The sequence below is a fragment of the Marmota marmota genome, unplaced genomic scaffold (assembly GCF_001458135.2).
Source record: "Marmota marmota marmota unplaced genomic scaffold, marMar, whole genome shotgun sequence".
In the NCBI taxonomy this organism is placed as follows: Eukaryota; Metazoa; Chordata; class Mammalia; order Rodentia; family Sciuridae; genus Marmota; species Marmota marmota.
The window spans coordinates 66,145,678-66,170,877 of record NW_025999842.1 but is presented as its reverse complement, the minus strand read 5'-3'; the positions used below and the strand labels follow the sequence as shown (position 1 = coordinate 66,170,877).

The 25,200-nt window shown below is 36.8% G+C and overlaps 1 protein-coding gene across 6 annotated transcripts in view; it reads right to left on the bottom strand.

The window, feature by feature from the left end:
- Positions 1–25,200, bottom strand: part of Esr1 (estrogen receptor 1) — a 381,784-nt gene that overhangs the window by 137,579 nt on the left and 219,005 nt on the right. For all 6 annotated transcript variants that reach the window (XM_048799977.1, XM_048799971.1, XM_015502311.2 and 3 more), the window contains one exon: positions 4,226–4,561. In XM_048799977.1, the coding sequence (XP_048655934.1) occupies positions 4,226–4,561 (336 nt within the window). The remainder of the gene's footprint in view (positions 1–4,225; positions 4,562–25,200) is intronic.

The following is a 25,200-nucleotide window of genomic DNA, read 5'->3' as shown; positions in this document are numbered from 1 at the left end:
ATGTGTATAAGAGACAGCTCTTGTCCCTACCCATTTAAGTTTTCAGTTACACTCACTAAGTGAACTCACCTGCTGACAGACACCTGAAGCCTGTTAAAGTCTTCCTGTTAAAGAGCTCCTGTCTGCACCTTTCTCTGGACATCTATGCTCTTTAACAAAAGAAAGCATGGAAATTTGGAGTCTCACCAAGGCAGCTGCCAGAGAGATGTCAGAACATCCCGTAGATTCAGAAGAGAGGTGAAGGAACGCCACAGCCTTACAGAATGGGTTGAAGGGGTATTGACTTCTAACAGGGCTCAGATGTCTCAAAATCAGGCATCTCAAAAGCTACTTTTCATTTGTGTACTTGCTCCTTCCAGCCTTTCCTGAGCTTCCGTTCATTACTGGTTTGAGTGAGGAGGCTGAGCTTAGAGCCAGGGAAGCTAACCGCTGAATTCCTGGGGAATACAGGAGAAGCAGCAGCCTCAATCCCTGGGGTGGCTGAGACAATCATGCCGTCAGAGATGATACAGAAACTGCTGAAACACTGAGCTTGGAGCTGGTGGGGGGCACATCCCCACAAAATGGATCCTCTACCCCAGGGGCCAAAAGTGAGCAAGGAGAGAATGTGAAGTAAGATGGGGGCAGGAGTCAGAGCCCAGAAGGAAGCAGGGACTCTAGCATTGTGTTGAGAGGGATGGGCAAGAAAGGAGAAAATAACTAGTTTGCCCCTAAAAGAATGAGGAAGTGGTTAAGGTTGAATGAGTCCCATGGAATCCGGCTCCAGAGCCACTTCTCCTTTACTTCCTCCCTTGGCCAGGCCTCTAGCCTACTCCTTGGACACCTCACACCTGTGCCCAGCAGTTCAGGGCTGTCGGGTTTCTGGGTATCAGTTTTTAAAAGGCAATCTGCCTTGGGGTATCCGTCCCAAATCTATATTCCCAATTCAATAGGTAGAAACTAGAGTACAAATTGTAAGAATGAAATTGCTTTGGAGGTACATAAAATTATGGTGCATTTTGGAAAAGACTTAATTTTTCATAAATCAAAGTGACATTTTGCTGCTGCCTTTCAAGCTTCTAGCAAAAACCAAAAAGAATCAAATGTATTTCTTTAACACTGAAACTAAGAGTCAACCATTCATCGATGTCCCTGAAAGTGATGCAGATAGATATCAGAAGTATAACAACTTTGTAGTAATATTTCCCCCTTTGTGATCAGGCTGAATGATGTTTCATTTATTGACTAGTTTCACTATGCACAGGATAATAGTAATAAGATTTAATAATATATTTTTTAAAGTTAATCTCCATTATGGTTAACTATAAAATGCGTATTGAAGAATAACAGATCAAACAATAAAGAGAAAAACCTCTATAGCTAGATAATAAAATGCAGACATATAGCATATATTATAGAAAAGCATCACTTCTCAGAGCTGAGTAGGAAGGTTTTCACATTCTTGTTGTGGCTTTGTTTGTAAATTGTGAAGGGAAAATTAAATCCTTAAAGTCATGTTTAATCTGGCTTGATATAATAAATATTCTATAGGTTGGAACTTGACTATCAAGATTGTGTGATGTATTTTATCTTAAAACTCTTCTCATCTTAATTCTTAATAAAGATATATGTCAAAATATTCCAAGATATTAAGACAAAAGGAATTTCAACTTACAGTCACCAGTACTTGAAAATTCTGACAATTTGTTATTAGTAAAAAAAAAAAAAAATACATCTAGAGCTACTAAAGTAGCCCAAAGTTTGATTATCTTTATTAAAATTCATCACTCAAAATGAGGTCTGTTCATAATTTCTGTTATATTAATAGCCATTCTGAGGATGGTCTAAAGACCAACTCTGGGTATTTCTAGAAATGGCTTCCCCACTATTCTGCTTGCTGATGATGTTTCCCATCCTGTCTTTTAAAAGTAACCATTATTATGACTCTCAAATTACTACCACATAAATGTAACATTGTCTGAATTTGATTCTTAGTGTAAACTATTTTTTTAAATGACTGACAATATTTGATATAAAGTCTTTTTAAAATGCGGCTTTCTCAAATTTTAATGAAAATCTTGACAATTGCCTTCAGAATTCTTCCAGAACAACTTTTTCTTCTCTTACTCTTCATTCTTTTAAAATCAATGACTATTTTTATTCCGATTGGTCAGACAAGTAGGCTTTTGACTTATAAAAGCTTTATTCCAATGGCGCACACACGCGCCCGCGCCCAACCCCCCACAGTCACGTGTCACTTAGTGGCAGGGATACATTCTGAGAAATGCATCATTAGGTGATCTTATCATGTGTGAACATCATAAAACGTACTTCCACAAACAGCTACACCATCACTAGCTGATAAAATCACATGGGAATTCCATCATACGTGTGGTCCTTTGCTAAACAAAACACCATTATGTAGTACATGACTGTATATAATTTAATTTTGCCTGTGTAGTTCTTTTTTAAAAATAAATAACCAAGTAATAGAGTTTGGTTCAAGGATTTTTGGAGTCATCTAGATCTTTTAAATTAACATAAGGGAGTTACAGGGTATTTTTGAACATACCTCATTACTATAAATTTACCTAGTACTGAGTTCATGATGCAATAGCTAAACATGGACAAAGTATTTTCTTTTCCTTGACAGAGTCCCTATTTTATTCCTAAATTCAGAATATTATTACCATGAATTCTTCATCCACTAGTACTGTGTTTGAACTTAGAGTTGTTTCAAATGATTTTAAATTTTTATAATTATAAAAAATGCCACAATGGTAATCTACAGATAAATATCAAAAGTACAGACTTGAGTTGAGAAGTACTCAGATAGTAATATTGCCAAAATTTCATAAGGGAAAATATACCTTTACAGAACAATAAACAGCAACCAAGAGTTAGCTCTTAGAGGTATGACCACTAGCATTTTATTCTTTTGTTTGTTTTTCTCTTCTTCCAAAGTATTTTTAAAGGTACTAACAGATATAAAGATAAAGCAAAACCTATAGCCCCATAACATCCAGATTACAATTTATGGATGACGTGTCTACTTCACTTAAGAATGGTAAAATATATATATGTTCAATAAAACTCTTAATTCCAAAAATGGTTAGGAGCTTTTGTCTACCAGGTTGACTTACCCTGAAAAACCTAAATTTGCCCATTAATCCCCAGACTTCCCTGTAAGCCAATCTTCACTACCCTAACCATTACCTAAGTGTATTGGATGTGCTCTAAGGAATGTGGATCACAATACAGATGGCTTCTTATTCAAAGGACCACATGCTTATATATTAATTTGATATATGCAATACCTGTAAGGTTCTTTAAGGCCAGACATAGGTCTACTCAACCTATAACATATCAGTGACCTTAGAGATGTGCGCACAAAACTTCACATTATTTTAGTTTCATAAAAAGTTCCACACTTCATAGGTAGGAGAAACCATATGAGAAAATCTCTATCTAAATCCACTACTCATTTGACCAATAAGCCCACAAAAGAGATTTAACTTCCTCTTGCCTTAGTACAAACTTCCTGATATGCATAATGAATGTGTTGGGACATGGAGGAATCTGGTTTCCCTACTAATTAGGGCTCTTCTCTGAACAGCAAGAGCAGCAGTTGAGTTTTATGGAAACACCATTTCTGAGAGAATCAACAGAAATGTCACTTCCACCATTGGGTCCTTCCACAAGCTCTTCTCAGAGACAATGCCCTAATTTATTTTTCAATTACATTTCTACTATGCATATGTCAGTTTGGATAAATAATAGGCATTCAGTGAATAAATCTATTAGTATTATGTCTCTAGTTCAGACAAATCTTTAAAGAAAATATTTTCAGGAAAATAATTTATTAGTAATTGAGGTTTTTGAATGATAGTGCTCAATATTAAAATCTTTTATAGGTCCTATAGTATTAAACACTTCTGACAGCATGCATATATGATATGTAATACATTCATCATGTAGTGTCTACTCAAAATCTTTTTGGCAAATAAGATGGCTTAAAAATAAGTTTTGTCAGATCAAGCATTTTAGTCTTCTAGGTTCTGATATTAAAATGCTATTTCCTAAATTCTAGGAGAATTATAGTGTATTGATATGAAAAATTCTGATGTAGCTTTGAAACTAATGAGATAACAAGTATTGTTTCTTTTCCTCCCACTATTTCTCCCATGAAATTGCAATCAGTTCTTAAAAAGACTCTTAAAATAAAAGCTGAGCTTAGCATTCTTACCTGGCACCCTTTTGGCCCAGTTGATCATGTGAACCAGCTCCCTGTCTGCCAGGTTGGTCAGCAAGCCCATCATGGAGGCCTCGCTGAAGGGTCTGGTAGGATCGTACTCAGAGTAGATTAGGGGGGGCTCAGCGTCCAGCAAGGCACTGACCATCTGATCAGCTGTCAAGGACAAGGCAGGGCTGTTCTTCTTAGTGTGTTTAATAATGAGGGGGCTTGGCCAAAGGTTGGCAGCTCTCATTTCTCCAGAGGGTCCTATTTCATTCCTGCCTTCCCCATCATCTCTCTGACGCTTGTGTTTCAACATTCTTCCTCCTCTTCGGTCTTTCCGTATCCCTGAAAATGCAGAGGGAAAAAATTAACTAATTTGTTCCCAAGTAAATTTTCATATAAACACCATTTTCAAAGCAAACAGCACTTTATTTTATTTCAGTAAATACATGGGGGACAAACAAACTAGTAAGCATTTAGCAATTAACTCTCCATAAGGGGGAAAAAAGGAATTGATTTGTAGCATTTGCCAATTTTCATGATATAAATACTGCCACTGAAACCAATTTCAAGTCACTTTTCTAACATCAATATTCTTATAAAACGCTTGTAAATAACAGTAGGCTTTTGTGAGCCAGTACAAGCTGGCTGTGACACACCAGGTCTGTGTGTGTGTGTGTGTGTGTGTGTATAAAACAGATGCTGTAAAACAAAAGAATTATAATAAAAAACTATTCTTGAAATATAGTTTAACATCAAACATTTCTTCTGCATGAATATTCTTTTAAATAGTAAATTAAAAGAATATTTTAATAATAAAGGGGCAGAGTAAGATGGTGGGATAAGAGCCTCCAAAGATTGAATCTCAACAGAAACATCAATTCAAGAACTATTCACACATGAAAGTACCTTCACAAGAGCTATGGGAGATCACAGTACCTGCTTTTAGCATACAAATAAGAAAGATTCTTTAAAGACAACAAGGAAAGAATTGCTCACATTACCCTTCTTTCAACTCTAAGCAGCACAATGTAGAGAAGGACACCTCCCACTTGAGAGAGGAATATAGACCTTAGACACGAAACCAAGTGCCAGGTGTACCACAGTGACATTCAGTACTGGGAGTAATGCTATAGCCCCTACCCCCAGTCTTTGACTCAGACAAAGCCTGTGTATGCACCCTTCACCAGGCAGAGACCTGTGGCCCCAGTAGGACAGCCTTGCATTTTAGCCCACTTCACATCCAATCAGCTGCAGGGGTCTTGGGCCACAAAGAAACCACAGCAGCAGGCAGGTCATAGCAGGAAGGGCCTTGGTCCTGCCTCATGCTGCACTGGTATCAGTGGACTATTGGCTTCTGATATGAACTGGCACTGAAGCAGCCATGGTGTCCGTGGGACTGCCCATCCTTTCCACAATCCCAGGCAGCACAACATGGAGAGAGTTACTGTCCATTGCAGAATGAAGAGGGAGATAGGCACTAGTTGTTTCTGGACCTTCCACAGTGAGGCCTGTGCCAGGCAAAATTCTATGGTGCCTGACTTCAGATCATTGACCATGGACAAGGCATCTGGATGGTTGACAAGAAGGCTTATAGAGAAGGACTGCCCTTTCAGATATATCCCTCGGCCGTCTTGAACAACACAATGGCACCTCAGGACTTAGGGTACCATCTACTGCTGAAATAGTGACAGTGACCACAGGCTCAGAGAAAATAAATTAGAATTTCTGGAAAGAAGGGCACAAAGACAAATTATAAAGACTGGAATAATACCTAATCCTTTAATATGCATATGACATCACACACACTAATGAGCATTAACAAATTGCAGAAAATCAAAACATCACCTAATAGACAAAATAAGACACCAGAAGGGCTGGGGCATGACTCAGTGAAAGACTGCTTGCCTAGCATGTGGGGAGCCTCAGGTACTATCCTCAGCAGGAGGAGGAGGAGAAGGAGAAAAAGAAAATGGATGCCAGCAACTGATTATAAAGCAACCAACATGTAAGAACACTCAGAGATTCAAAATAGCTGTTTAAGAAAAACACAATGAACTGCAAAAAAAAATACAGAGAAACAATTCATAATTCATCAGAAAAACAAATTTCACTGAGAAAGATTAATTTATGAAAATCAAACAGAAAGGAAGGAAGGAAGGCCATAAAGGAAACAAAGAGCCAGGGGTGGCAGTGCACACCTGTAATCCCAGCGGCTCAGGAGGCTGAGACAGAAGGATCACAAGTTCAAAGCCAGCCTCAGCAATGGTGAGGCACTAAGCAACTCAGTGAGAATCTGCCTCTAACTAAGATACAAAACAGGGCTGGGGATGTGGCGCAGTGGTTGAGTGCCCTGAGTTCAATCCCCTGGAAAGGAAGGAAGGAAGGAAGGAAGGAAGGAAGGAAGGAAGGCAGCAGTAATAAGACCTAACCTATCAATAATTACCTTAAATGCAAGTGGATTAAATTCTCTAATTAAAAGACACAGAATAACTTAATGGATTTAAAAACAAGGCCCAACTAGTCACTATTTGCAAGAAATACTTCATTCTAAGGACATGTATAGACTGAAAATGAAGGGACAGGGAAAGAAATTCTGTGCAACTAGAATCCAAAAGAAAGCAGAAGTAGTCATACTTATTTTGAGTACGATAGATCATTTAGATATTTAGATACAGATTTTAAATCAAAAGTATTAAAGAGCAACAAGGAAAGTCATTGTAGAATGATGAAGGGATCAATTCAGCAAGATTGTAAATGACAGTTCTAAATATATATGCACCCAATATCAGAGCACCCAAATATATAAAGCAAATATTAATAGACCTAAAGGGAGAGACATACTCCAGCACAATAATAGCAGGGAACTTTAAGATCTCATTTTCAGCTGGGGACATATCATCTAGACAGAAAATCAACAAAGAAACAGCAGAGTTAAACTGCACCAGAAACCAAATGGACCCGTCATTACAGAATATTCTATCCAACAGCTGCAGAATATGCATTCTTCTCAGCAGCACAAAAACATTCTCCAGGAGAGATTATACAGTAGGCCATATCAAGTATCTTATCTAATCACTATGCAATAAAGCTAGAAATCAGTAACAAGAAAAACTTAGAAATACACGGAACTTAAACTGACCCAAATTACCAATGGATCAGTGAAATAATTAAGAAGAAAATATACAATTTTCTTGAAATAGATGATAATGGAAATACAACATACCAAAACCTAGGGGGTATAGGAAACTAAGAGGAAAACTGATAGGCTTGTATATATTGAGCCCTTCTTGCATCCCTAAGACGAATCCCCCTTGAGGACGGTGAATAACATTTTTATGTGTTGTTGAGTTTGGTTAGCTACTATTTTGTTGAGAATTTTTGCACATAGGCTCATGGGAATCTTGACTTTCTTTTACATGAAAAAAGCAGAAAGTTCTCAAATAAATAGCCCGTTGCATCTCAAGGAACTAAAAAGAAAATACAAACAAACCAAACCCAAAGTTGGCAGAAGAAAAAAACTAATAAAAGTCAGAATACAAATAAATGAAAGAGAAACTAAAACAACAATATGAAAAAAATTAACAAAATTAAGAGTTGATTTTTGCAAGCATAAACAAAAATGACACTTTTAGACTAAAAAAATGACTCAAAATCAGAGATGAAAAATGAGATATCACAATTTATACCACAGAATTGAAAAGGATCATTGAAGACTATCATGAACAACCAAAAGCCAACAAATTTGATATCCTAGAGAAAATGGAAAAATTCCTGACACATACACCTTACCAAGGCTGAATCACGAAGAAATAGAAAAACCGTGTACAGACCAACCACAGCAAGACTGGATTAGTCTCCCATCAAAGAAAAACCTAGAATCAAACAGCTTCACTGATGCAGTCCATCCAAACCTTTAAGGAAGAACCAATTCTTTTTCAGTTATTCAAAAAAAAATTAAGTGGTGGAAGGAACTCTTACAAACTCTTTTTTAAAATTTTTAAAAATATTTTTCAATTGTTGATATTTATTTATTTATGTATATGTGGTGCTGAGAATCGAACCCAGTGCCACACACATACCAGGTAAGTGTGCTACCACTGAGCTACAGCCCCAGCCCCTCTTCCAAACTCTTTTTACAAGGTCAGAATTATCCTGAGACCCAAACTAGACAAGAACATGAATAAAGAAAACTACATACATTTCCTTGAAGAACATTCATGAAAAAATTCTCCACAAAATACTAGTAAACCAAATCTAACAACATATCCAAAGAATCATTCACCATGATCAAGTGGGATTCATCCCAGGGATGCAAGAATGGTTCAACATATGCAAATCAATAAATGTGAGACATCATATCGACAGAATAAAGGACAAAAGTCCATATGATCAGCTCAGTAGAGGCAAAGCATTGAATAAAATTCAATATCCGTACATGATAAAAAACTGAACAAATTAGGTTCAGAAGGTATGCATACCTCAGTATAGTAAAGATCAAATACAATAACCCCACAACTCACATAATAGTGAAGAGGAGAAAGCTGAAATTTTCTAAGGAGAACAAGAAAAGAATGGCCACTTTCACTCCTTTTATTCAACCTAGTACTGGAAATTCTAGCCAGAGTATTCAAGCAAAAGAAATAAATAAATGGCATCCAAATTGGAAAAATGGAAGTCAAATTGTCCCTTTACAGTTATGATCTTATACACTAAAAATCAGAAAGACTTCACCAAGAAAACTATTAGAACTATTAAGTGAATTCAACAAAGTTTCAGGATACACAGTCAACATACAAAAATCAGTTGCATTCCTCTAAGTTGATGATGAATCATCTGAAAAAGAATTTTAAAAAGCAATCTCATTTACAATAGCTATAAAAAATAAAGTACCTAGGAATTTAAAGTTCTAAGTAGTTCAAAGTAGTTTCCCTCCCCCAAAGGTTTACCCAGCTGGGTTCTTACTAACTACATCATGGAATAGGGGAGAAAGGGGGAATTCAGTTTTTCTGCTGTGATTCTTTGAGGTTTTGGCTCAGTATCTTGCCTGAAAAAGGCCAAGCTGTGCTGCTAAACATGTTATCAGCAAAAACAAATATTTTTAAAAGAAAAAATTTCACACAAGCTTCTGTATTTTCAAAGAAAGTTAATCTCTCCAAAATTTGTCAGATAGCAGCAGTTTTCGATTTATATGTAGAAAATTATCATTTGATAAAAAGTTAATACAACTATTTTTACTATTAAAGACATGAGAAATAAATGCTATAATATATCACCTTTCTCTATCACTCCAAAACAAATGAGTGACTATGAGAGCTTTGGTTTTTTTAATTTAATTTTTCAAGGGATTTTGGCAAATATGTGGTTGTAAAGTGTTTAATATATAACTTTTATTCTTGTAGGTCTAAAGGTATATTAGATGTCATTTTTAAAACTAAGAGAAGCCACCCACCTTTTCTATTGCTCAGTATTAAAATGAGCATTTATCAGAGCTCTTAGAATAAGTTATCATAACCATAAACTTTATCATTATTGCAAATACACATTGGGCACTATTTGTTTTAAGTGTTTTACATATATTATGCTGTAACACATTGTAACTCATTGGTTCTCACAATAATCTTGTAAATGTTAGAAAACTGCACTTAGGTTCATGGCTCACCCATGATCATTTCTCTTTGATTCCAGGTCATGGCTCTTTAAAGAAGTGGTTTTGTTTTGCTTTTCAGTTAAACAGAGATTTTGAATTTTAGCCATTATCATTGGTACAAAGTCGATAAGTGTAAGAACACCAAGAAGTAAACCAAGTCAGACAAGAACAACAGTATATGACCAGTCATTGTGCAGAATTGGGCCCTTCCGCTGCCTCACTGCCAGATGCGCCCACATCTGGATGAAGGGTGATGGTGCTCCCCCTCTGCTCCCGGCTCATCAGAGCACACCAGAAGCATGCTCAGTGCCAGATGCCACATAGTAAAGAAAGATCTATTCAGATTAGCGTTAACTAGAATGTCAAGGAGACCTGAACTGAGGTCACATGGAGAACCAGGAAGGAACAAGGAGGAGTGAGCCCGGAGAAAAGGCTTAGAGGAAGTTCGAGCACCACCCTCAGAGGGGCAATCTTGCGTGGCATGATTCCACTAACTGCCTGCTTACCAGACCAATGGCTGAAACAGAAGCAGTGTGGAGCGACCCCGGAGAGTTGGCTGCAGTGCAGGACCAGGAGCATGTGCAACAGTCAGAGGGACAACTGAGTCAGAAGCTGCCACCATAAGAAGAAATAAGGTGGACCACTGGCATTTTCCAAGAATAGGCTAAATGAAAACCTTACAGGAATGTTTGTGTCAAATCATGAAATTTCTCATCTTAGAGGAATTTGGAAGTAGACTGTTCTGGTGGTTTAGTCATAGCGCTATTTAAAGCAGTGACTTGAACCAGCACACCCACTTGAGTTTCACACACAATTCAGGTTATTGAACATACGACAAAAATGGCCACAGGTTGGAGAGGTGGATGAGGAAAACACAACTGGAGAGATGAAGAGAGGCTGATTATTTGGAAAACCATCAAAGAGTCAAAGAGGGAAAGATAAATTCAATGAGCATTAATGAATATTTTTTTTCTAATTTACCCCAAATGTACTATACTTTTCAAATATCAGAGTTCCCACAATTATACAAAGAAAATAAAAAGAGACGCTTCTACATATTATGTGGCCAACTGTCTGTGAGAGGATCCCAGGGTATTGTTCAATGAGAAAGGAATCCTGTTCTACTTGCAAGTCATAATGTACACATTGCTGGTGATAACACTGCACAACTATTTTGCAGCAGTTAAAACAAGGTACAACTGGAATTAAATGAAAGAAGGTGAAAAATAATGCAACTTCTATTCCTATTTTACCCTATGTCTAGTGAGAACTGAAGATCAGAACCATGACTGTGGGCTGTTGTGTCTCTGAGGAGTGTAAGGTCAGTTCTTAGTTATAAAGAGGGGTGGAGCACAGGAAAGGCATGGATACTTGAAAGCCAAAGACAAAACTAAAAACTCATTCTCTGCTCTCTCCCAATTCCTCCAGAATTATCTGTAGAGGAACAACATAGGCTCATCCTCTTTGCCTACCTTTTTTACACTATCAGGAAAAAGCTAAAAGACTAAACAATGAGCATGAAGCAGAGGCAAGGGGGAAAAAACGTAGATTATGCAAATATTAAACAGACAGCTTCTTGAGAGTCAGAAACTTTATTGGTAGCCAATAGCACTGTGGCTCATAAGATTGTACATATGAGATGCCCTACACTTCCATCCAGTACATTAAAATATTTTCAGAATGATTGAGCAATATATTTATCAGCACAAGATGTTAGGCACTGGAGAAGCTAATGTACATGTTATTAGCTCTCAAGTTGTGCCGCTGATTAGATAACACTTGCACCTAAGCAGATTTCTTTATCTTTCCGTTATTCAATGATTTTCCTAACCGGGTCCATGGATTTTACATAAGTGACTGAGAAATGAAAGCCTCTTTCATTTGTCAAACCCATCATGAGTGTAAAACGCCAACCAGATTGATTTTTGTCTCCTTGGGGTTAGGCATCTCTGATATCCTCATCGACTATTGTCAGGACTTAGGCCAAGGAAAGCGTCTCTACTTAGTAGCACTCACTGTGGACCCCAGTAATTCTAATCCACCATAGGAAGCATGTATTTGAGAGAATTTACTAACACAGGCAATCAGGGTGAGCATGAAAGGGAGAGGAAGGTGGCTTGGTTATTCTGGAGGGAAGGCAGGCCCCAAGGATCTCTGCAAGCCTGCCTGGGATTCAAACATCAGTCATCAGCTGAAGGCATTCTGGGCATGATCCCCAGGGAAAGAGGATGAAGATATCTCTGTTGCTTAAAAGTACGTCCTAACCCTAAAAGGAAAAACATCTGTCCTAATGAGCAAATTGCCTGAGGCATTTTAAAAGAGCGTGTCTAATTATTTTAGACTCGGCTTAATCATTTTTTTAAGGTTTTAAATTCTTTGGCCATTGAATCTCAAAAGTTAATATACTATCTGAATATTCATTAATAATAGAATTCACTGGATTTTTCACTTCTAATGCATTCTAATTTTAAATTTTTCTTTTATTGAAATTTTTTTTTCCTCTTAATAACCAATACCTCTAAAAAAAAAAAAACCTAGTATAACACCAGTATAGTCATTTTTCCAGTTTCCTACAACTACTTCAATGTATTATTAAGTATTTCAAGCTTTTGCATAATCACTTTTCCTTTGTTTCTCAATAATTTCACATTACTCATGAGGTATTAAAGATCCAGACAAAGAAATACACTAAAAGCTTTTTAATCTAACATGTTAAAGAAAACAGAAGTATTGATTAGTTAAAAATTAAATAAAGAACTAATAAAACTGCTCTAGAGATATTCCCCCTTCATCAATTCTAATGGTGTCTCTTCAAATACTCAAGATGAATTCTATAAAGTAAATATTGTTATTGTCCCCATTTAACAGCGAATACATTGACTATCATGCCCAAGGTCCTACCAAGGTCAGCACAGGATTCTGACCAAGGTACATCTGATTCCGTAGCCTGTGTACCACAATATGACTGATCATAAAGCCCCTATCGAACCATTAGATTGTATCTTCAAATTATGTAATTGTAGATTATTGTTATTATTAATATAATCACATTCCCAAAGTGTGTCAGGTCAAGGAACTAGGAATGATCTAGTTCATTTAACACTATTCAACATTCTTTCTCCTCACATCCAAAGAATCACCATAACACACACAGCATTTCCACACACGCCTCTTGCTTTAGTCCCTTCCTTTCTCTTCACTGCCATCATTTGCTCTGGCTGAAAAAATGTCTCCCAAAGTCAAGGTGTTAAGGGCTTGGTCCCCAGCCTGTTGGTTACAGGGAGATGGCAGAACCTTTAAGAAGCAGGGCCTAAAGGCAGGAAGTGAGGTCACTGGAGGTGTGTCCTTGAAGGGGATATTAGGACTCTGAGCCCTTCCTTTCTCTCTCTTTGCTTCCTAGCTGCCAAGAAGAGAGCAGTTTTCTGCATCATGAGCTCCAACCCTGATGTGCTGCCTTGCCAGAGGCCCAAAAGCAACAGAGCAAATCAAACATAGATGGAAACCTCTGAAACCCTAAGCCAAAATAACTCTTTTTCCCTATAAATTGATTACCTGAGGAATTTTATTATAGTAACACAAAGCTCATTAACACACCATGCTACTTCATATCCTCATCCCCTTGCCCAGATCATTAAAGTAGCTCCTAACTGGGCACCCTGCCTACCTTCACTAGGGATTTGTTCATCTCCATTTTACACCCATGTCATCCAGCCACGGTGTACGTAAGACTTTCATTGAGTGCCTTGGCCGTAAGCTGGAACTCTTCAACCACACTTTGAAGACTCTGGGCAGTACCACAGGGTATCTGAGGTGGGGCTCCTGGGGTTTCTAGCCACCCCATCACTCCATTTGTCCAAAGCAGCTGTATGTGTGTTTGTCTGTGCATCTTGTTTGGAATTAGGGGAAGAAGTTATTTTAGGGCTTACTTGTTTATTTTCAGTTTTAAAAGTCATTAATTAATGGAATAAACCCAAATTCTAAATTAAAACTCATGAATTTTCACAAAGAGTCTAAATAAAGTACCTTGAAACGTAGCTTTACAAATCCCTTTCATAAACCTTCCATTTGGGTAGAAGCAGACTGGGCCTGTGTCTCCTTTTATAATGCTTTGCAACATCACCACCCTGTTCTCTTTCTATCCGTTTCTTATTCAACCTCAACAACTTCGGGTCCCATTTCATCTGTGGTCAGACTTAGACCCCATTCCAGCCTAGTGGGCTCCATCTTCTTTGTTCCGTTGCTTTCCTTCCCTGGGCCCTTCACGGTGCTGCTGTCCCGTTTTAGTTATACCCGAGTTCCTCCTCACTTTTGTGTCCTGGACCTTCCCTCCAGGAAGGAACCTGGAGCTGTCTTGGGCTCTCCTTATTAGTTTCCCTTTCTCAAGAGACACTGTCATGCTCTGCTTGGTTTTTAAAGACAGTGTGTGTGTGTGTGTGTGTGTGTGTGTGTGGTGTGTGTGTATGTGTGTGTAATATTTTTTTGTAGGTTTTATTTACTTTACGTTTCTGGTGGTGGATAATCTAGTACCTGCTATTCCATCTTGGCAGAGATTCCCAATAATTATTTTGATCATTAGATTTAACAAAATCCCTTACTCTCATCTCTTCTCTATTAACCAACTTCCTGTTTGAAATCCTCCATTTCTTCTTCTAGAGTTTTACCAGCATGGATCTTATTGGGATTTTCTTTTCCTCTTCTGTAAAGTATAATGACCAAAAAGGATTTCAAGCCCAAGTTAGAAAAGTTAGAGGGAGGAAAAGGAGAGTTTATTTTCAGTAAGCAAAGACCGTATTTCCCTCCCACTAACTCCATGCTTCTTCCCAATAGCAAGTTAGGAGGCTTAGCTCCTTCACCCTGCCTCTCCATTTCTTTACACTCTGGCTCATTGCTTCCCAGCTGCAATTCCTGTTCTCCCCAGCTGCTAACCATGAGAACTATTTTCACCTTTCTTTATCTGATGATCCTCTCTGATCCAGGTTACAGTGGTCTGAAGACACGTTTGCTATTTAGGAACTTGGGGAGGCAGCACAGCCCCCAAGACCCCAGAAGCAGCATCTCTCCAGAGACATGCAGCGCTTTGCTTGTTCCTCCAATTTAACCCTGTGAATGTAGCTCTCTTTATTCAAGGGGATAATCTATTCACTGTGTAGAAGCAGGTTCCCAAGGCAAGTTGAAATGACCTTCCAGGTCAGATCTACATGACCAAAATATACTGGGTTTGAACAGATCCCAGGTAAGAGTCTTCAGTTTTCTAGAAGTTTAGAATCACTACAGAACACCTAAAGACAGAGAACTTAGAAAGACTGAGGACCAGTTTTGCGGTTTTGAACATTTTGTTTGGTACTTCAAACTGAACTGTTGTTTTTAGGGCATTGTTCAAACATTTTTGAAATGGATAATTTTATTAACTAATTGTAGTAATAGACATTTCTTAATTTTTGTTTTCCTGGCACCTCAATTGTCTTTCTATATTTGGCAAATTTCCTAGTTTGTGAATTAGTAGATATCAGAATCTGCCTTTCACTGCAAAAGCCACAATTACTGCTTTCTGTGGCTCCAGACTCTAGGGAGAAAGTCAGTGGCCTGGGCTCCACCCACAGCACGCTTCCCCCTGAGGCTGTGCAGCCAGGGCATAGGACAATTCCATTTGCTGTCCAGTGGTGCATCTGGTGCCCAAGAATGGAGGCAGGACTGCTCCACTGGCAAAGGCAATGGCTCCCTGCTTCTCTTGCTCACAACTGTTCCCTAAGCCTGATATTTCAGTCCTGGCATTGAATCAAATTGTCTCAATAATTTCTTTTGTCACAAAATTGTCTCAATAATTTATTTCTTAAGTGTGAGCCAGTTTGTAGTGCTTGTAATCAATAATAATGCAATCAATAATAATAATAATTGCTAAGATTTATTGAGTCATCGTTATATACCAGGCGTTCATCTAAGCTCTTGGCCTATATTATGCAATTTAATTTTCAGAGACACAATGTAAGATAGGTCCTATACTGTATCTCTTCCTATTGCCAAGAAAACTGGATGCAGAACTGGAGCTTGAACCCAGGAAGACTGATTGCAGGGCCCACACAATAAAATACCATGCCACAGCTGTCTCCGAAAGTACTGATTGGTACAATTTGTAAAAACCTACAAGCACTGTTAATCAAAATAACTAGTTGTATTCTGTGGTTTTTGTGTTTACAGTTGAGACCCTAGAATCCCTGGAGGACAAACTATCACATAAAACAGTACATCTATTGGTTCACCATGCATATAATCAATGATTCTGTAATTCCTAGAAATATCACCTACAACATTTCTCAATACATAGTCTACATTATATAGATCCTAGTCCAGAAATTTTTTTAGAAGTTATTTTCCTATTTTTTCATTGAAGTTTTTATTTAGGCAAATTATTTGCCTACTAGTAGATCCCAAGGTTTGAATATCAGACATATTAAAATAGATCATTTTTCTCCAAATGAAGCAGATGGGCTAAAATTGACACCTATCTCCTATTAAAATTTTCTCTAAAAAACATCTTCACCATGATTTTTCCAGTGTGTTACAATCAGTTGAGAATAGTTAAAAACCTCTAAGCTTTGAAAGGGTGTCATATATCACTTATGTAAAATGTATGCAAGCTTACATAAACAGTGCATTTTAAATAAATCTATTTAAAATTAGATAAATTAATTTTATTCATTCATTAATTCATACAATACAAATTACTAATAGCCAGACACTGCTCTGGGGTAAAAAGACAAAATTCCTACCCTCACACTACCATTATTTTTGTGATGAAGATAAACATTAAACAAGTAATAATAAACATGTCAGGAGGAAAAACAATGTGTGGAAAGTGCATTTAGACCACAGAGTACATAGGTTTAGAAACCAAAGCACAGTGGCTAGGATGGTCAATTCTGCTGTGGAAGAAAGACCAGCATGCCCACAGTTGGAAGAAAATGCACCCAAGTTGTTCAAGGAAAAGGCAGAGGTCAGGAAGGTTATTGTTACAGTAGACAGAGCAAGGAAGAAGTAAGGTAAGGGGGCCCGTCCTCCAGAACCCAGGAGATTAGGTAAGGACTGACTGTGCATTGTATTCCGAGAGATGAGAAGGCATTCTTTTAAGTTGAGTGACATGATAGAATTCATATTTTTAAAAGATTATTCTGGTACCCCCTAGGGAGAACTTACAGCCTCAAATAAGCACTGCAGAATAAGTTAGGGAGCCACGGCAGTTGACTAGGTAACAGATAACAGGAGCTTATATTTTGCATGATAAAAAAGAGGATGCAAGATAGAATTAGATGTAAAGTCAATAAGAACTGTTGATGAATTGAATGTGAAATGTGAGGAAAGAAAAATTCCAAATACTTTTGATTAAGATGTCAAGGGCTCTAATAGAAAAGGTAGACAACCTACAAGAACATATAGGTACCAGAAGCAAAAAAGATGAAAACTCTAAGAAAAAATCAAAAGCAAATGTTAGAAATGTAAAAACACTGTGATAAAAATGAAAAACATCTTTGGTAGTTGATAGCCAGACACTGCTCTGGGGTAAAAAGCTAGACACTACTCTAGCTCATCCTGGCCAAGGGAAGAAGCAGTGAGTTAACTTAAATGAAAGGACCAAAAAAATAAATAAAAAGGCAAAAAGTATAACCTATGCATAATTAGAATGTGAGAAAGAAACCAATGAAAGGAGAAGAAAAAATATTGGTGGAAACAATGACTGAGTATTTTTCCAAAATTATTGAGAGAGCAAACCACAGATCGAGGTATCTTAGAGAATTTGAAAATGAACAAATGTCCCCATTCCCGCAAGGAGAGCTACACCTCAGTACATAATATTTGAACTGTAGAAAGCCAAAGACAGGGAGAAAACCCTAGACAGGGGGCCACAACTACCCATAGAGAACAGGATAAGAATATGTCTCTTCGGAAACCATGAATGCATGAAAAGAGTAGAATGAAATATAATGATGGGAGGAAAAAAGTGACCCATCTAGAATTTCAAACCCATAAAAACTATCCTTTAAAAGTGGAGAGAAATAATTATTTTTAAAAAGTAAAAATCTAAGGGAATTCATCACCAGTAGACTTGTGTTGGTATTAGAAATAATAAAAGACTGTCTTCAAGTAGGAGGAAAATGACACATAGATCAGAAACTGTGTCTACATAAAGCTTGGAAGACCCTCAGACAATAAAATCAAAGCAGAAAAAGTAAAATCTTTTAAAGTTCTTAATAGGCTTAACTTCCTGTTTAAATTAATAATAGTAACAATGAATTAGGTGACTAGATAGGTGAGATGAATGACAGTAATGTCACAAAGGACAGGAAGGAGGGCTTGGGATTATTGTCTTAATGTTCCTATACTACATGTAAACTGGAAGAGTGTTATTGAAGGTGTACTAGGATTATTCTTTTAAATGTATACTTTAAACTCTAGGGGAACTACTACTACAAAAAAACTTTGCTCTAAGAGAGGTGATAATTATATAAAATGCTCCAATTAAACTAGAAGAGGACACAAAGGAAGACTCTAGCAATAAACATGAAACAGTCACAAACATGGTTGTTAATACAAATATATCAATAACAACTTTAAAAACAAATGGTCTAAGCATACCAATTAAAAGGCAGAAATTGTCAAGATTGAGCTATGTATTGTCTTCAAGAAACCCACTCTAAGCACATGATATGTTAAAAGTAAAGGGATGGATAAAAAATTCTATACTAAATCAAAATAAAGCTGACATAGCTGTATTCATTTCAGGAAAAGCAGACTACAGAACAAGGAAAATTATCAGGATTTAAGAAGAGGGTTACCATATAATGATAGAAAAATCAATTTGCTAAGAAAATATTACACTAGTAATTGTGTTTGTACCTAAGAGTAGAGCCTCAAAATACATGGACAAAACAGGTGAATGAAAAGTGAAACAGACCAATCCACTGTTTTAGTTAGAAAATTCATCATTTTGATCAGTAATTGATAGTTTAAACCAGTGGAAAAAATCAACATGCATATAGTTATTGACTTCAATAGCTCTTATCAATCAACTTGACCTAATTAATATTTATAAAATGTTCCATCAAACAGTCTTCTCAAGCTTTGGTGGACTATTCACCATTATAGGCCAGTTTCGGGGCCATAAACATCCTTTGAAATTTAAAGGAACAGAAATCATGCAAAGTATGATCTCATGTTAGAATTGAAATAAACTAGAAATCAATAAGAGAAAGATAACTGGAAAATTCCCAAACATTTGCAGATTAAACAACACTCTTTTAAGGGTCATAGGGGTAAAAAGAGCCTCAAGAGAAATGTTTAAATGTTTTGAACTAAATGAAAATAAAAACAAAACTTAAAATTTGTAGCATATAGAAAAGTAGTTCTTAAGAAGAAATTTTATAGCATTAAATGAATATATGAGACAAGAAGAAAAGTATAACATCAATAAAACAAAGTTTCACCTTAGGAGACAAGAAGAGAAAAAGCTAGATATGTCTAAAATAAAAATAAGAGAAAAAAATAACAATTAGAACAAAATCAACAAAATTAAAAACATAAATAAAATAAATTCAGTTGAATAAATCTTGTTCTTCAAAAAGATCAATTAGAATTGATATATTTCCAGTCAGGCTAATTAAGAAAAAGAGAGAAAACATAAATTACCAACATAATAAATAAAAAAGAAGTCCTCATCATTTGTCCCATTGGCATTAAAAGGACAATAAAGAAATACTATAATAATTTTATGCCCTCAAATTTGATAATTTATATAAATTGGACAAATTGTTGAAAGACAAATTACCAAAACTCACATGAGGAGAAACAGATATCCTGAATAACTCTTTATTTAGGAAATGGAATCAATAATTAATAACCTTCAAAAATGGGGAAACACTTTGTAGCTCATTTTGTGAGTCCAGCATCACACTAATACCAAATCATATGAAGGCATTAAAAGAAAGAAAAAGTATAAACCAATATCTCTCACCTGATCATTAGCATAAAATTTCAGCTAATGTCAGCAAGTCTAATCTAAAAGCATATAAAATAAATTATACAGCCTGACCAAAGAGCATTTATTCTAGTTATGTAAAACAAATTCAACATTAGAAAATAAATTAATGTAAATATCACCTTAACAGAGAGAATAGGAAAAATTCATATCAATTGGTTCAGAAAAAGGCATTTGACAAAATCCAAAAGCTATTCATGATTTCTTGCCATTGGTTCAGGAAATGACCAATGGGATGAGGGAGCTAGAAGGAATACTCTTGCAATGGGTTAGCCTTAGAAGCATCAGCGCGTACTCATATGCAGTTTAGCATAGATACAGATTGTGATTTATGCAAATAGTTGTAGATATATGCATATGCTTGGGTTAGTACATATACCTCTTTGTATCATCGGCATAGGAGACCCAAAATTAACAACACTCAATAACAAGTACACTTACTTCCCAGATCTTGATTCTCCAGATTCTCTGGAGAAAGGGCTGATCATTAGAGTGAGGCAGGAAGTACACAAATGAATCCAAAATATCTCATTGTGAAAGTTAAAAAGTGCCAAATGTGTGTGATGGGGGCCAACAATGATAGGCACATGGTAAAGGCATACAGAAGTCAATAGAAAGAGCTTCCAAAATTAAAAAAAAAAAATACTGGTAGGTTCTACCCAAACCATAAAATAAGTATCCATGGATATTCTTATGTATGTGCAATGTGTGTGTATGCACATAAGAATGTATGTATGTAGATATACACATATATAAATATATGTATATACATAAGTGATTAAATAAACTAATTAGTGGAGAAGAACAGATACTTGAAAATGATTTGTATAGTTAACCCCTCCTTAAGAAGGTGGAGCACAACTTCCCAGTCTTTAGGTCTGAACTACCCAATGCTTCTTCCCAAGAGAAGGGAGAAGAAAAGCAACCATACAGTAATCTGACAAATGCAACCTCAAGCCAGGTAATCAAGGTGAAAATCAACAGCCATAAGACATATTGACAGAATGTATGCTTGATATGATGTGATAAGAATCACATTTAATCTAAGTGGCCTTTCCTCCCCAAATTACACTGACACCTATAACCATGTGAAAAATCTCAGACAAATCCACTGTGAGAGATGTTTTATAAAATACTTGATCAGTATCCCTTAAAACCATCTAGATCAACAAAAACAGTCACTACTAAGAGAATCCTAAGGCAAAATGACTTTCATAAATGTATCCTGATGGGATCCTGGAGCAGGAAAATGACATTAGGTAAATACCCAGGAAATCTGATGGATGTATGGACTTTAATAATAGAGAATGAAAACCACAGTTTAGCTATTGTGAATTGTGCTGCTATAAACAAAGATGTGGCTGTGTCCCTGTAGTATGCTGTTTTTAAGTCCTTTGCTATGGAACCAACCTAGATGTCCTTCAAAAGATGAATGGATTTTAAAAATATGGCATATATACACATTGGAATATTACTAAACAATAAAAGAGAATAAAATCATGGCATTTGCAAGTAAATGAACGGAGTTGGAGAAGATAATGCTAAGTTAGCCAATCCCAAAAAAACAAACGCCAAATATTTTCTTTGCTATAAGGAGACTGGTTTATAGTGGGATAGGGAGAGGGAGCATGGGAGGAATAGACGAACTCTAGATAGGGCAGAGGGGTTGGAGGGGAAGGGAGGGGGCATGGGGTAATTAATGATGGTGGAATGTGATGATCATTATTATCCAAAGTACAGGTATGAAGACACAAATTGGTGTGAATATACTATTATACAACCAGAGATATGAAAAATTGTGCTCTATATATTTAATAAGAATTGTAATGTATTATGCTATCATATATAAATTTTAAAAATACAATATTATTATAACCTCAAAACAACAACAACAACAAAAAGAATCAAAACCAGTTCATTAATTGTGGTGAATATACCATATATGATGCTAACAGTGTAGGAACTGTGTGGGGTGTATGAGACCGCTTGGCATCTTTGCAACAATTCTGTAAATCTAAAATTAATCTGAAATAAGTTTCTTTTTTAAAAAAAATAGTAAGGGGGAGGGCACTGAGCAAGAATTACCTTTCTATAATGTGAAGATTGGCTTTAAGTTGCCCCCTCGCTGGTTTCTGCTGTTTGTGCTGCTATTTGAAGGAGGACAGCTGAATGGTCCCACCTGAGAGTGGGAGTCAAAATATAATTTTATAATAATGATTGCATTGTATTAGTAAAAGGCCATGAAGTTGAGAAAGAGGAAAAAATAGGACTGTCAGAAAAACCAGCCTATAAATCAAAACTACAAAGACTCTGTGTTTAAAAAAGCTTTTGTTGGGGATGGGGCTGGGGCTCAGCCGTAGAGCGTTCACCTAGCATGCGGGAGGCCCTGGGTTCGATCCTCAACACCACATAAAAATAAATAAATAAATAAACAAACAAAATAAAGGTATTGTGTAAAAAAAAAAAAAAAGCTTTTGTTTAAGGGCTGCGGTTAGGGCTCAGTGGCAGAACGCTTGCCTCCTACATGTGGGGCACTGGGTTTGACCCTCAGCACCACATAAAAATAAGTAAACAAAATAAAGACATTGTGTCCATCTATAACTAAAAATTTCACAATACATTTTACAAAAAGCTTTTGTTTAAAAAGGTTTTGTCTCCATCTTCAGCGTTCTGAATGAGTCTTTGTAACTGGGCACCTACGCCCAAGCGTGTGGTGGTTTTTCGTGTGTGGGGGGCGTGCACATGCGTATGTCTGTGTGTATTTCTGCGTGTACCTCTGTGTGTATTACTAGAGTCTTCTTTCTCCTTATATGTCCCCTGCTTCCTCCTGCCTACTTATCTCCTACTCAACCCAATGCCTCTGCCTCAAGGAACTTTTCTCAGACCCTTCATACTAATCAATCAATCAAATACTGCTTGCATAGCACACAATGCTTCTTCTCCATAGCACTTATCAAAATTACAACCAAAATATCCAATTACACTTTTATGTTTAATGATACAAACAGAATTGATTAATACAAACAGAATTGATTCATTAATTCAATTCTCTTTAAAACTAATTTACTGTTGACTTTTTCATCATGCTATTCTCACAACCAACTACCAGTTAACCTGTGTAATCTCAAACTGATTATAGGGATGGGGGCAACTAATTCAATGCAGTCAATGTTCTGTAACCTCAGAATCTAACACAGTGCTGTGCTGTATTAGCCTTCAATTAACATTTGTTATATTATAAATATATTATCATTTTCAGAGCTAACATTTTCAAGAAGTTCTAGGACCACTAAAACACTATTATAATAAGATTCACTCCTAGATCATCAATTACATAATTCCAAAACTGCCCATCTATTTAGGCACTGATTTTTTTCCTTTCAAGGGGAAAGAAAAACCCAATGGGTTTACTGAGTCTTAGAAAAGCACCTTCCACTTTTCTCCTTTAATATTGAACATAGTACACTTTAAAGGAAAAAATTCTCCAATTAAAGAGGTAAAATGATGACAATAAAATGTTAAAGATCTGTGTCCACAATGTTTGTGTCCACAATATTTGCTACACTTCAGCAGAATTACGTCAATTGAACACATATATGTTTCTGGTAGGACCTCAAATCATATTAAGGAAGGAATTTATTAACAACACAGCTTTAATATATTACAAATATCTTGATCACTATCAGTGGTTGACTTTTGATGATAGCAGTCCTCAAAACAGGCACTTTTTCAGTAAGGCGCTTCACTTTATACAATCAATGTAAGTAACACATCTTTTTATTATTAAATGAAAGAGAATAGTTATGATCAGTCTTTCTACATGAAATCCTTGACCCACTTATGCAGCCTAATATTCCTGTGATCTAATTTTATGGACTGATCCCTCTGTCCCTTCCCCATATTGCCAAGTTTTGTTTTCATTATCTTACATAAGTTTGAAGTGAAACTATTAAGAGCAAGGGGGAGGTTGTATACATAGTACAAACAGAATTGATTCATTAATTCAATTCTCTTTAAAAGTAATTAACTGTCAACTTTTTCATCATGCTATTCTCACAACCAACTACCAGTTAACCTCAATTGTTCACGGTGCTATTTACCAACTAACTTCGTCCTTCCTCCCAGACTAGCAGTCTGTCTCCCACCTTCTCCATAACTGTCATATTTATGGATAAATATAAAGTCCCATGCTATCATCTGCCAGAGCCCAAATTCAAATCAACTGGCAAGTTCTCTGAACATGGGGGTCCTTTATGGTAATTAGTCAGGGTGAACCAACTGTCCTTGAGTCTACGTGGGCACAGATGGGCAATGGTTCCTTCGGATGCAAAGGGTGCATCCCCACCTCTCCTCCTCAACTAGAGCTCCAGCCACGCTTGCTCTAGCTGTTTCACTTGCATGAGCAGCAACCAGGGCCCACCAGGCGGCTGGTTATGTCCCCAACCCAGCCTGGGTTCTCCTTATTTCAAAGCTGGTCCCTCGTATGATGGCAATAGGAACCCAGCAATGAGAGAAGGGAGCAGCTGCAGTTTCATACATGGAACCTTAATCAACACGCTGCCAGCCCTCCTGGTCATGCCTGTCCCACTACAGGGCATGTGTCCACAAGTCTGCAACAGCCCAACCCCACACATTGAGCTCAGATGGTCTGGCTGAAAAGCACTTGACAAACACAAATTTCAGGATAATACGGGGATTTTTTTTCAATCAGAAAAATAATATATATGCTATTGTTCTTAAAATTAGACAACAGGGACTTTATTTGTTTTCTTATTGCTCTTCAGCAAAGCAAATGCTTAGGGATTATTAATCTTCCTCTTTTTGCCAAACCCTAAAGGAAAAGCACAATTTACTTTGATGACATTTGTTTCAAATTTTTAATTTTAAAAAGCCACTGCACCAGTCTTACCCTGACTTGCTGTACTACTTAAAAAACCGTTCTTTGTGAAAGCTGAATTCACCACGGAGGAGGCCCTCCTATATGACTGAACTGTTTTTCTATTATGTACAACTATAATGGACTCATAAATACATATTTTTTTAAAAAACTGAACTGGTTTTGAATTTTCCCAGAAGTCCGAAAAGGGAGTGTCAAGAATGGGACATCAATCACAGCTACTGCACCTTAATTTGCATGTCAAATCATGCCACCTTATCCCGCCAACAAAAACCAGGCACCAGACACCACCCCTCCCCACCAAGCAAGACACTGGTAAGGTGTCAACAGCCCCACGTGACCTCAGAGACATCCATTTTGACTGAAAAGTATAATGTTTACTCTTAAAACTACTGTGTATTTTATTTTGT